Source organism: Spea bombifrons, chromosome 10 (assembly GCF_027358695.1).
Source record: "Spea bombifrons isolate aSpeBom1 chromosome 10, aSpeBom1.2.pri, whole genome shotgun sequence".
Lineage (NCBI taxonomy): Eukaryota > Metazoa > Chordata > Amphibia > Anura > Pelobatidae > Spea > Spea bombifrons.
This window is the reverse complement of record NC_071096.1, coordinates 18,167,438-18,180,779: the sequence shown is the minus strand read 5'-3', so window position 1 is coordinate 18,180,779 and position 13,342 is coordinate 18,167,438. Positions and strand designations below refer to the sequence as shown.

The 13,342-nt window shown below is 42.2% G+C and overlaps 1 protein-coding gene across 1 annotated transcript in view; it reads left to right on the top strand.

Annotated features, from left to right (window-relative positions):
• Positions 1 to 12,117, top strand: part of CCDC88B (coiled-coil domain containing 88B) — a 136,266-nt gene extending 124,149 nt beyond the window's left edge. Inside the window, exon 19 of the mRNA XM_053449775.1 lies at positions 11,546 to 12,117. Within this exon, the coding sequence (XP_053305750.1) occupies positions 11,546 to 11,763 (218 nt within the window). The 3' untranslated portion in view covers positions 11,764 to 12,117. The remainder of the gene's footprint in view (positions 1 to 11,545) is intronic.
• Positions 12,118 to 13,342: the final 1,225 nt, after the last annotated feature.

The following is a 13,342-nucleotide window of genomic DNA, read 5'->3' as shown; positions in this document are numbered from 1 at the left end:
CTGTGCATGCCAGAAGACCTCTCGGAGTCGACCTCAAGGTCTCCTGCATCCTCTTCCCGTTCCCACGGCTCCCTGGACACACGTGTCGATGGACTTTATCGTGGATCTCCCCAAATCACAGGGTAACACGACTGTCTTGGTGGTCGTCGACCGTTTTTCCAAGCAAGCTCATTTCGTCGCCTTACCACGCCTGCCATCCTCTTCACAACTTGCCGATGTTTTTATCAATCACATCGTCCGTCTTCACGGTCTTCCGCTCCACATGGTGTCCGATCGCGGCACACAATTCATATCCCGCTATTGGAGACACCTCTGCCAGAGACTCGGAATACAACTCCACTTATCGACTGCTTATCATCCGCAGACCAATGGACAAACCGAAAAGACTAACCAAACACTCAAACAATACTTGCGAATATTCAGCAACGATAGCCAGGACAATTGGTCGTCTCTCCTGCCGCTCGCAGAGATGACCTATAATGGCTCTCTGCATGAGTCCATTGGATGTACCCCATTTTTTGCTGCCCTGGGCTATCACCCTGTCATACTGCCTCCTCCGTCTTCTCGTTCCTCGTCCATGGTACCCGCGGTAGACAAGCGTGTATCTGACATGGACGCTCACTGGAAGAAACTCCGGGAGGTTCTCCTGAAAGCCCAACTTCGCTATAAACGCTTTGCTGATGCCAAGAGGACTCCACCTCCGGACTATCAAGTGGGCGACCGTGTCTGGTTATCTACGCGACACATCCGTTTGCGGCAACCTTCCCGGACCCTGGGGCCTCGTTTTATTGGGCCTTTCCGCGTTCGTGCCAAGCTCAACGACGTGACGGTGTCCCTTGCCTTGCCACCTACCATGCGGATTCCGCGGTCCTTCCATGTCTCCCTGCTGAAACCCTATGTATCCAATCAGTTTACCGTTCCTTTCAAGCCTCCAGCCCCGCTTGCCGTCCATGGTCATGAGGAATACGTCGTCGACAGAATCCTTGATTCACGTAGGGTTCGTAACGGCCTTCAGTATCTCGTGGCTTGGAAGGGGTACGGTCCTGAGGAACGGACGTGGGTGCCCGCTCGCTTCGTTCATGCTCCCCTTCGCGTCGCTCGGTTTCATGCGCTCCACCCTCTTCGTCCGGCTCCGTCTCGCTCGGGACGCGCTCCTGGAGGGGGGGGTACTGTCACGCGCGCCGCTGTACCTACCTCTGACGCCAGGGCTGCCTCGCCTGGTCCCGACTCCTCCGTCGCTGCGGTTCCCGCCGTGCGCACACGGCGGTGTCGCGGTCCCGCATCTTCTACCTCTGCTGGGACCGCGTCTGCTCGCCGTGGGCGCGTCAGTGCGTCTCCCTCGCGTACCGAAGGGGACGCGGGTATGACGCGGCGCAGGTCCGCATCGGGCGTACCGCTGCGTACACTGCGTACGCGGCGTACGCAATCTACGCAGCGTGCGCAATCTACGCAGCGTACGCAATCTATGCAGCGTACTCAGCCTGTGCAGCGTACGCGACGTACGCAACGTACGTAGCGTACGCTACACAGCTGTTTGCAATTACTCTCCTATTTAAACGCCACTTTTCTCTCCTGTCTTCACCCGTTCAAAGTGTAATACTTTTTGGGTGTGCTGATTGCGTAATATTATCTTGAATTCCTTGTGTACCGACCTTTGCCTGTTTTTTGACTACGATTCTCGCTACCTGCCTACGACCTCGGATCTGTTTACCCGTTTTGCTCCTATTCTGCCTGCCTCGACCTCGGACACGTTTGACCTCGCTGCCTGCCTTTGCCCTTTTGATTACGGACTGTATACTGGACTTCTCTACAGTGCTTATCTGCATAGTAGGATCCTTCCTCTCTCCCTGACCCCGTGACAGAACGTCTGGGGATCCAGATGAAACTGAAGATGAAAAAGGGAGCCGATAACGTACGAAATATTCTTCTTAAGATATAAGAGTTGGGGACACTCCCACCATATATGGGAAAAAAAGATCCAATATGGGCAGAGCATCGTCGGCATCTATCTGAGTTTCGATTACTAATTTTCTTAAGTATATTTGGGACTAGGTACCAACGGTACACAATCTTGATATAAAGTTCTATCAAACTTATCGAGCGAACATGTTTTTCCGTCAACATAAAGGCTTGTCGCCTTTGTTCCAACCCTACCTCAATATTAAGATCTCTTTCCCACCTAAGAATCTGTAAGTCTTTCTCATCACTGCAGAGTCCTTGTATTAGTTTATTCGTGCTTGAGATTTGTTTTTGTTTTTTATGTAAGGCCAACCAATGTTCTATATCAGGATTTATTTCTAGGTTGACCCGCTTCATATAGTTCTTAATTCTCATGTTAGAAAAAAAACTCATCAAAAAAAATTAAAGATATTTTCTAAGCACCGGATACCGCTATTAAGCCAATTAGTTAGATCGATGTCCCGGATGTGAAAATATATATAACTTCTATAGGAGTAGAAGGTGAGAAAGAAGACTTTAGTTTTACTTTCTTTTTGAGTCTATGGAACGATTTTAATGTGTGATAGATTATAGGGTTCAGGTTGGTTACCCCCTTTAGATGAGCTATATCGACCCAAAATAAAGAGTATAGTTCACACTTCCTGATGTCTGCTTGCTCGATTTGCATCCATCTAGGAAGGTTGTTTGCTCTGTTATCCCATGCAAGGTAGTGTGTCAGCATTGTGGCCTTGTGGAGATTAATGACGTTTGGATATAAGACACCCCCCCCTACTAGATTTTTTTGTTAGTATGCTGCGTGCTATTCTTGTTTTTTGTTATGCCAGATGAATTGATCAATAATTTGTTGGAAATGTTTTAGGATATGTGGATGTACTCTCAAGGGGATTGTTCTAAAAAGATAAAATAGCTTAGGGAAAATATATCCATTGATAAGGTTTATTCGTCCAAGCCATGAGATTTCAAGGTTTTTCCATCCAGAAAGTTGTAGCTTGGATTTTTCCTTTAAGATAGTATAATTATGAATTATGAGGGAAGGAAGATCTTTTGAAATCTTTATTCCTAGATAATCAATTATTTGGCCTTGCCACTCTACATTAAACCGGGATCTAAGTTCATTTAGTTCATCCTGAGGATGGCAGATCGTGATTATCTGTGTCTTCCCGAGGTTGATTTTATAGTTAGAATATGTGCTATATTGATCAATTAGAGTAAGGAGTGCAGGGATAGATGAGGTCAGATTGGTCATAGACAAGAGAACGTCGTCTGCTTAAAGAGAGATTTTAAATGGATCAGAATCTATTTCTATACCTGTCGGGTTCTGTTTTTTATGGGGAACCAGACAGAGTCCAGCATATGCACCACCACTTTAGCAGTTGGATTTGAGTATAGTGTCATCACGCAGTCTTTAAATACTCCCTCAATGCTGAAGTTTTTTAGTGCTACCTCTAAGAATCTCCAATCGACACGATCAAATGCCTTTTCGGCATCAAGTGCTGTTTTAATTTGGTGAAAATTGGCCTTATGAATAAGATTTAAGATTTTCCGGGTGTTATCCGATGCACCTCTACCCTCCACAAAGCCCGTCTTGTCCTTGTGGATGATATGGGGAATAACTTTGTTCAACCTTTGCGCTAAGATTTTAGAATAAATTTTAATATCAAGGTTTATTAATGAGATAGGCCTGTAGTTTAGCGTTGAAGTAGGGTCCTTACCCTCTTTAAAAATCGGCATGATTGCAGCTTGCAAGAGTTCTAAAGGAAGCTGCTCTTTTAAGGATAATGAAGAGAAAAGTCTCAGTAACAATGGAGCTATGAACTTCTGTAGTAAGGCATAAAAAGGGGAAGAAAGTCCATCTGGACCTGGTGCTTTACCTGGTTTTATATCATTGATCGTTTTTGTTACTTCTATTAGTGTGAAAGGTTGATTTAAGTACTCCCTTTGTAAATTTGTAATCTTAGGAAGATTTAATTTTTGTAGATATCAACCTATTTCCTGCTCAGAATAAGAAATCTCAGGAAGATTATATAATGATTCGTAGTATTTAGCAAAGGAATTTGATATCGCTTTTGGTGTAAGATGCTGAGTGTTATCCACTATGACCTTTTTGATGATTTCAGATTTGCGTTTAGATTTCAACTTATTCGAAAGGGTTTTCCCAATTTTATTACTAGAGTAATACCATTTTTGTTTTAGCTGTAAAAGCATCCAATTGACTTTATCCAATTCCTTTGTCTATTTCTTTTCTAACCTTTTTTATCTCTTGGAGTGTAGAGGGAACTATATTTTTTTTATTAGAGAAAGAGAAAGACCACGTCGTTATTCTCGCTAGATCCCATCTTTATGAGTATTCCTCTAATATAAGCCTTAAATGTGCACCATAAGATGGTGTCTGGGACTTCTCCATTATCATTTTGCTTCAAAAATTGTTGAGCCTCATTGATCAATTCTTGTGTATTAAATGGGTTTTTTAATAACGTTTCATTTAGTCTCCAGTTATTTCTGATATTATATTCTGGGTTATTAGCGATTTCCAAGAACACTGGGACGTGATCAGACTACGTGATGTTCCCTATCTTGGAGTTCTTCACTAAATCCAAATATCTCGAGTTTATCAGAAAGTATACGTGAAAATGACTAATGCCTATTTGAGTAAAAGGTATAATCTTTATCGATCGGATGAAGGATTCTCCAGCAATCAAAAAGGAGGTTTTTTAACAGCAGATCTTGAATTCCAGGGTAAGGTCTCATTCGTCCTTTAGGAGCTATTTTTGGGTAAGTACGGTCAATCTTAGGATCCAGAACATGGTTAAAATCCCCTCCTATAAGGAGTATACCTGACTGAACCTTTTCAATTTTGTTAATTAATGACTCAAAAAATCGAGATGATTTTCAATTCGGGGCGTACAAATTAGCTAAAGTATACGTAATATCATTGATTTTTACAATATTTATCAGGAAAGGTCCACTGGGGTCTACTTCCTCATATATTGGTTCTATCTTCAGTTTATGCAAAAAAATTAGTGCCGCACCTCTTTTCTTCTTATTGCCGACTAAATTAGCTGAACGAACCAATGGGTATTTACTATATTTCCATAAGCATGAATGGGGTTTGATCCTGTGGGTTTCCTGAATGAAAGCTAGGGCTATATTATTATCCTACAACATCTTATAAAGTCTACCCCTTTTCTGTGGAGAATTCAAACCCTGGGCATTAAGAGTAAGAAATTTAAGAGACATCCCACTTATTTATCCCCCGGGTTCCTCCCACACACACTGTTCCCCTTCTACACCAACATTCATACCTTAACACCCACACCGTTAGAGTTTGAGCATATTCTCTCATAATGCTAACTCCAACAATTCCTATTACCACCACAGGAGCTGCGTGGGGGAGAAGAAGGATTAAAGAGTATGAAAATTATACGTCATGGGTCTAATCTTTAGAAATTTAATTAGAATTATCAGGCTGCTTCCCCCAACTATACCAGTTAAGCGTTCATTAAAAAAAAAAAAGAAATATATAAAATAAGTAAATGTATAAGTGAAGTGAATATATAGGTAAATGTGTGCGTTCATCGTGTTTACGTATTTGTAAGTGTGTGTGAATTATGTGGAAGAATCTGCCACTAGTCAGAATCAGTGATAAAGTGAGAAAGGAGAAAAAAGATAAATAAATAAATAAATAAATAGATAAAGTAAAAAAGAATTAAGTGAAAAAGTGAAATAAGGGTATTATACAGAATTCAAATTAGTGAGGACATGCAATTTATTAGCTTGTCCAATGTGAAATTATATAGGTGAGTGTTATGTATTCCCATATTGATTGAGAAAAATGAATTAATTAAATAAAAAAGTGTGAGGACTTACCTGCCTCTCCGGTCCCGCGCCTTGGCCGGTCCCCCGACGCTTCCTCCTTGGCCGGCTTCCCGGGCAGCGAGTACCACCGCTACCCGGTCGGCGTCTTCACCGCGTGGCCGACCACGCGGCAAACAGGTAGCACAGCACCATTGTGTGGTCAAAACATAATATTACACATTACATCTGTAACGTGTTCTTATAACCTCGGGTGACCTCCTTAATGCAGGACACACCTCCACCTGTCCCTATTTAAACTGGACTTCCTCTTCTGGGTCACCCTTGGTTGGTGTATTCTGTGGTTTTCCTGTGCGACTTGCTGTGACTATTTCTTCGTTTGACCCGGCTTGCTGACTTTGTTCCTGTTTTCTGATTTGGCTCCTGTTCTCTGATTGTTGGTATTGACTCGGCTTGTTTGACTACTCTTCTGGATTTGATTTGGCTTTCTGCTTTACCGGTTACCAGACCTGATTCTCGGTTCCAGCTCTCCTGGCTACTCCTGGTTCCTGTTTGCCTGGCTCGCTCCGCCATCCGGGGTCCTCCTCTTCCAATCATTACAAAAAGAAAGTTAAAGTGTGTTCTGTGTGCAAATTAATTAATCTTCATTTTATCAAATATAAAAATATTTAAATAAATGACAACCAAATTATTTATTTTGTTAGATATATATGTGTGTGTAAACAAAAAAAAAAAAAAAGGAGGGCGAGTCCTAGGACCAGCATTAGTCCAGATTATTTAAATCACCGTGTTATCCTGAATAAGACCCCAAAGTAGCATCTTTTCTCTAGCGGAAGCTGATCTTTAAGATGGTATTTGTTGTCTTCATAAAAAACTATGAGTGCAGTTGGAAAACCCCACCTGTAGCGGATTTTGTTATCCCTCAGAGTTTGAGTAAGATCTTGAAAAGCTTTTCTTGCTGCTCTTGTGACTTGGGAAAGGTCTGCAAATACTTGTATATTTTTATATTGTTCCGGTCTAGTTTTATATTTTCTGAGCTCCTGCAAGATAAGGTTTTAGTGTAAAAGTTTGAAAACCTTACAATTATGTCTGCCGGACAGGGAGCGTTCTGAGCTTTTGGTTTACGTAGTCAATGGAATCGTTCGAATGGAAAAGGACCTAGTTCATGAGGTGTAATGAATGACAAAAAAAAGTATTTCAAAAATTGTTCCTAAGCCTGTGATTGTAATGTATCCGGAATGCCCCTCAGCCTTACGTTTTTCCTACGGGATCTATCCTCCATGTCTGTAATCTTCAATTCCAGATCTTTAACTTTATTTGTTAGTACGGTATTTGCATAATGCAATGTTTTGTAATCTTCCCGAATGTTTTTGATAGTTGTTTCCTGTTTAGCTATTGTTTCAGAGACTTTAAGAGCCTCTATTCTAATTTGTGCCATGTTGTCTTCCAGGTCCTGTTTGATTTTCCTGTAGTATCCCTCCATCAAGTCTCTTATAAACTCCTGTGTAATTTCTTGATGTGCCAGCAGCGGAGGGGAAATAGAAAGGTCCGGTTGTTGAGACTCCATAGTTTTGTGGGAAGCTAGTTCCCTTTGATCCCTTGTTCTCTAAAAGTGTCCAATAGTACCTATTAAAGACTATCTAAATCTCAACAATATGGTGATTAAGACCGCAGAGTGCTCTTGGTTTTGTTATGCCAAAAGATGGAGATTTAATGGTCCGTAGATATCTTAGATCAAGGCTTAGATCTCTGAATAAATATTGAGATTAGTTTGCATCAAAAAGGAGCACAAACTGTAGTGAAATGTGATAACCGAAGTAGAGTTAACCATACGTATATAATCTTGTCTAAACATAGACCGCGGAAGAAAGTAGTGAGATTGGTTAGCGCTGATATATCAACTTTTTGTGTTATGTTGTTTTGTCAGTGGATAATTCCTTATAGAGCATATGTAGTGCAAGCAGTTCCAATGAGTTCAACAAAATTCAATTGCTCCCCCCAAAAAAAATACAAAAGGGAGCTAGTATAAATGTTTTTATAGAGCTCACCAGTCTGCACCATAGCCGGAGCCCGTCTGGATAAGTTAGGTGTTTCCCCCTGGGCAACGGAGAAAGCCTCAGAAGATCTTATGAATCCTGCAGGGATCTACAGGAGGAGGTTCTCCCTGCAAAAGATCTTGTTTACAGGGGTCTCTAACTTTCCACCAATCGCCTCTGTACTTCCCCGTCGGCTAATCTCAGATCTCTCCTAAGCCGTCTCTCCGGCTGGTCCGGTAGAGCCCGAACAAGAAGCGGGGGGCAGAGGTACCGTGAGCCGGATGCCAGATGCAGTGTTCAGCGGTGATTAACAGGGTATCGCTTCGGTAATTGCAGCGTTTACAGCTGGGATCTCCGCTCGTTGTTCTCCTCCTCCCCCATAGGCGCAGCGACGCACGGTTACATGCATCTTTCTTTTCTATCCCTCTTCAGTTTTACTCCTCTTTTTTCATCTCTTCACACATCACAGCTCACTCCCTCATATCTACCATACATCACTTCCATCACATCTCACTCCCATCACTCCTCACTCAAATAATACCTCATTCCAATCAGACACTACTCCCATCATAAGCAGCTATCACACATTACACCTCATTCCCATCACACCCAGATATCATACCCTTACCTTAAGCAGAGCTAGGATCTTCATCAGTTTCAAAATGGCATGGGCAAAAACAATGGAGGCAGGGACAGAAGGGAAGGAGTGTGTGAACACAGAGACACAAAGTTGGGAGAATATAGCATTGTCCAAAATGTCTTGGTATGTCCCCTTCAGCATACCAAGACATTTTGGACAATGCTATATTTACAACTTTGTGGGAACAGTTTGTGAAATGCATGACTGTGCCACAGTGCACAAAGTAAGGTCCATAGAGAAATGGTTGGATGAGTTGCATAGAGTCCTCAACCCCATTGAACACCTTTGGGATGAACTGGAACAGAGACTGAGAGCCAAGCCTTCTCATCCAACATCAGTGCCTCACCTCACAAATGCTCTCCTGGATGAATGGGCACAAATTCCCACAGAGACACTTCAAAATCTTGTGGAAAGCCTCGCCAAAAGAATGGACGTTGTTTTGGCTGTTAGAGAGGGCTATTCTTACATGCAAACAATGTATTGGCCAAAGGTCTCTGTATCTGTGCCTCCCTCCTTTTCCCCCAGTCCTGCCTGCGACCCCTGCACTTTCCTCCTAGGTCTCTCTAGCAGCCCCACAGCCCTCACTTTCCCCCCTCGCTATGCCCATTGCCTTGTATCTGCCCTCCATCTGCTCGCTCACCCTCTCCAGCTGCTGTCTGGTCTCCATTGATTTCGCTGTGCATCAGAGATGGGAAAGGGGAATGTGAGAAGGGAGGGAAGTCAGTGTGTGAGAGAGTATGAAGCTGCAGAGAAGATACTGTTAGATATATGTTTTGTGTAAATATCTAAACGTCTATTTGACCAAAGAGCAGTTGAAACCACAGCTTGTATGCAGGGCCGGCCTTAGGGGTGTGCGACCTGTGCGGCCGCACAGGGCGCCATGGCAACAGGGGCGCCTGCCTGGGACTTAAAGCATCATTTTTTTGTTTTGTTTTTTTTTACTTTGTTTAATAGCCTCCATATTAAATAAAGGTTTTTTTAACTTTATTTAACATGGAGGATGTTAAATAAAGTTAAAACAACCAAAAAAAACGATGTTTCAATTTAAGTCCCGGGTGGAGGCGGCGAGTGGTCGCTCGTGAAGTTTTGCAGCAACCGCTCGGCGCCCCTCACTCTCCGTGACTCCGACGCGGTGCCGACGTTTCATGCTGAGTGCCGAAATTTTTCCGGCGCTCGGCTGTGAAGCGTGCCCATGGGGGGGCACCAGAGGAGTAGTCCGCACAGGGCGCCAAAACACTTAAGGCCGGCTCTGGTTGTATGTGCTCTTAAATAGGTTTTATACCACAGTAGCATACATACAGATGGTTGAGATAATGGAGCTTGGGTGCTGTAGGCTCTTCCATGTTTCTATGTATCTTTAAAGGATGGAGGGGAAGGAGACCTTGACCTTCTAAGCATGAGTTTTTATACCCCTATACATTAACAGCTAGGTTATAGCCATACCTGGGAACTCTCCGGGTTTGACCCAGAGATTTCCGGCTGAAGAACCGCTTCTCCGGTTCTCCGGGTCAAGACCCGAATCCTCTGGTTTGCGGGTGCGGGGTCTTGACACGCTCTGCTCCCCGCCCATTTTCCCTTTAAATGGGGGTGTTTCCCGTTTCCCCAAGGGAAGGCTCCGGGTAGCTGGAGCCCAGAGGTTCCCAGGTATGGTTATAGCTTCTACCATATATGAGCAATATATGAACATTTCTAGTCCTACTGGACCACTCATAGGACACTGGAATTCCAAAGAAGACTGTCTAAACTGTAATGTCACAATATTAAAAACACATGTTCCTAGCACTCAGGCCTAATGCATATACATGTGAAAGCATGGAAATTATTTCTTACAATACAGACGGGAGAGAGGGGAGGTAGAGGGAATCCATGTAGTGTACACAGGGCCTGCAATAGAAGCTGTCCTAAATTATAATATAATCCTTGCTTGTCTCTAAAGGTAAATTAATGCAACGCTTTCATGGACTGAAATTGTTAATTATGTTTTTCATTAAGATTTAATAAAAAATTAAGATTAACATTTGTTCCCCACCCACAAAGTTTATGTTTAGCTCCAGTACCCAGCATTATGGAAAGATGTGCCCATGGGTGGCAAAGGTTCCCTGGAATTTTTCCTTTCTTTTTTGTACAGAAACATAAAAAATAATTTAACAACCAATCTAGGCTGCTTGTTTTATTTGCTGTGAAGGCTCAAACATCAATCAGTCCTTGATCTTGAACTTCTGCTGACAGCGTGTTCCACTTACCTACCACCCTCTTAGTAAATTAAATTTTCTTGACATTAAGTAAAACTTCCTTATATTAAATAAAAGTTTTAAAATACTAGTCTGCACTACTGCTCTGGGAGCAGCACAAGGTTCCCAAAAACTAACAAACAGTGGCTTTTACTGCTCAGGTACTGTAAAGTATAATAGAATCCTCACTTGACCACAGAGGTAAAGGACGGGACGAAGCTGTGATGCCGGTCCAGGGAAATGCGTCAGGTTTAATGCATCAGGTAGTTTTTTTTATTCAAACCGCTGTTTGTTAATTTTGGGGAATCTTGAGCTGCTCCACAGCAGGAGCTCAGACTAATTTAATTTAATTCAGATTTAATTCTAGTAGCTCAAAACCCCTTACTTAATGTAGAGAAGACTCACCTTACTGAAAGCGTGAAGAAAACAGTTTAGTTTTAGAGTGATCTGAGGTAGGAATTTTTCAGTTTAGATAGCTTTGGCATTTCACTTATTAACTATAGCCGTTTTTCCTTTTTTTGTATGTGCTTTCTTGCATCCTGACCTTGATCGTTTCCTGTGGGGGTTGCATTTTCTAATACTTAAAAAGTAGCACTTGTTAAATTTATTGGACTCATGAATGCTTGACAACTTGAAACTTAACCGCATTTTTGAGGAACATTATGAAAATACCAATCACAGCGTGCTCAAGCCTGCACAAGTCTAAACTATGTATCTGTATATATATATATATATATATATATATTATATATATATACAGTATATGTAAATTAAAACTGCACTGAGACTCTCTAATGATTAATACCATTTCATTTGCTAACATCTAGTATTACTATAAGATTATTAAAATTAGATTGTGGTTGCAGGTACAGTGGTTCTCCGGCGTAGCAAGAGCTCTGTCTCCTCTCCCTCACTGCCAGCTCATGCAACAAATACTAGTTCACGCCATGCAAAGTTAAGCTCCATCATCCGTAGCAGTGAATCTTTCGGTGAAGCAGATTCCACTCCCCGTGAGCGATTTCGTCTAAGGCGTAGGGGCCATATCCTTGAAATCAACAAAGATGAGCCTGCAGGTATGAATTAAAAGAATTTAAGCAGAAATGTAAAAAAGGATTCACAGTCCAATGGCCCCTGCATCCATCTGTATGATTACTGGAGGGGTGATGTACACAACAGTATTTGGCACATGGGGTGGATCCAATATTTTACACCCCCACCCCACTTTAAAATGTAAAATACCCAGAATTTGATGTTTGCAAAAATAGATTACGCTGCTTTATCCCAGCATTTCTCCACCTTTCCTGCACCGTCAGGAATTGCTAACTTGCTATCTTTGTCTTCGAACACCTTGTCAGTGCCCCAAGCAGCTTGTCTGCTGGCACATTTTGGGAGGAGGGGCAGGCATAGCCAAGCCATAGGCCCCTTGCATCCCAGTCTCAGTAACATACACACTGGAACACATCTTACACACTCTCACACATACATACACACTACAAACATGGGTAAAACACATAGTCAAACACACATTTACACAAATACAGGCATGCTAATACACACACATTCTAACATGCACACTTACACGTTCATTCTAACACATTTACACATACACACTCATGCTAACACACATTTACACAGACACACACACACATCCATGCTAGCACATACTGACTTACACATACGTACTCATATTAATACACTGAAGAGTACACATACATTGATGGATCAACCCCTGCCAACCTCCCCAAATATGCCACTGGTCTTGGAGATCATTGGTTTTCTGGTCATAGAAACCAAAAAACAAAGATCCAATGAAAAAGCAAAGAGACACTTGTAGCTGATGCTGAACTGCATGGGGGAATGCAAGAGGAGTGGATGGAAAGTTATCATTGAGAGATTGAAGCACATATTTGAGTGATCTTATTTCATTGGTTTTCCATGTATATGTTTTTACTGGTATATTTCATATAAAATGTTCCTTTTTAGATAAATTCCCTTGCCGTTTTCATTTAAAGTCTTTGATTAATGTGTAAATTAAATGTATTTATATATTTACTGTATTTGCTCGATTATAAGAAGACCCCCAAAATCTGAATATTAATTTAGGAAAAACAGAAAAAGCCTGAATATAAGACGACCCTATAGGAAAAAAGTTTTACCAGTAAATGTTAATTCATGTAAACTATGTAAACTATTTTAATAAAAGCTATGATTGAGAAAAATATTTTGTTTTTAATTCCTTTTATTTTCCAACCTGCCCCCGAGTTATGCACATCTGCCCCCTGGCTTTTCACTCTGCCCCATAAATGCCTCAAACCCCCTATATGCCACTGTGCCCCATGATATGCCTTTTGATATGCCACTCTGCCTCCAGAAATGCCACTCTGGCATTTAAGGGGTTAAAAGGCGTATTATGGGGCAGAGTGGCATATAGGGAGGTATAAGGCATTTCAGGAGGCAGAGTGGTGTATAGAGGGTTAAACGGCATTTCTGGAGGTAGAGTGGCATTAAGGGAGTTAAAAGGCATTTCATAGAGCACTCTGCCTACAGAAATGCCTTATGCCCCCCATTTAACACCCCCCCCAAAAAAAAACTTACCGGTGTTTCTGACTCCCGGTGTGTTGTCCGGCCAGCGTGTAGACGTCTACGCAATTTGCATAAGCAAA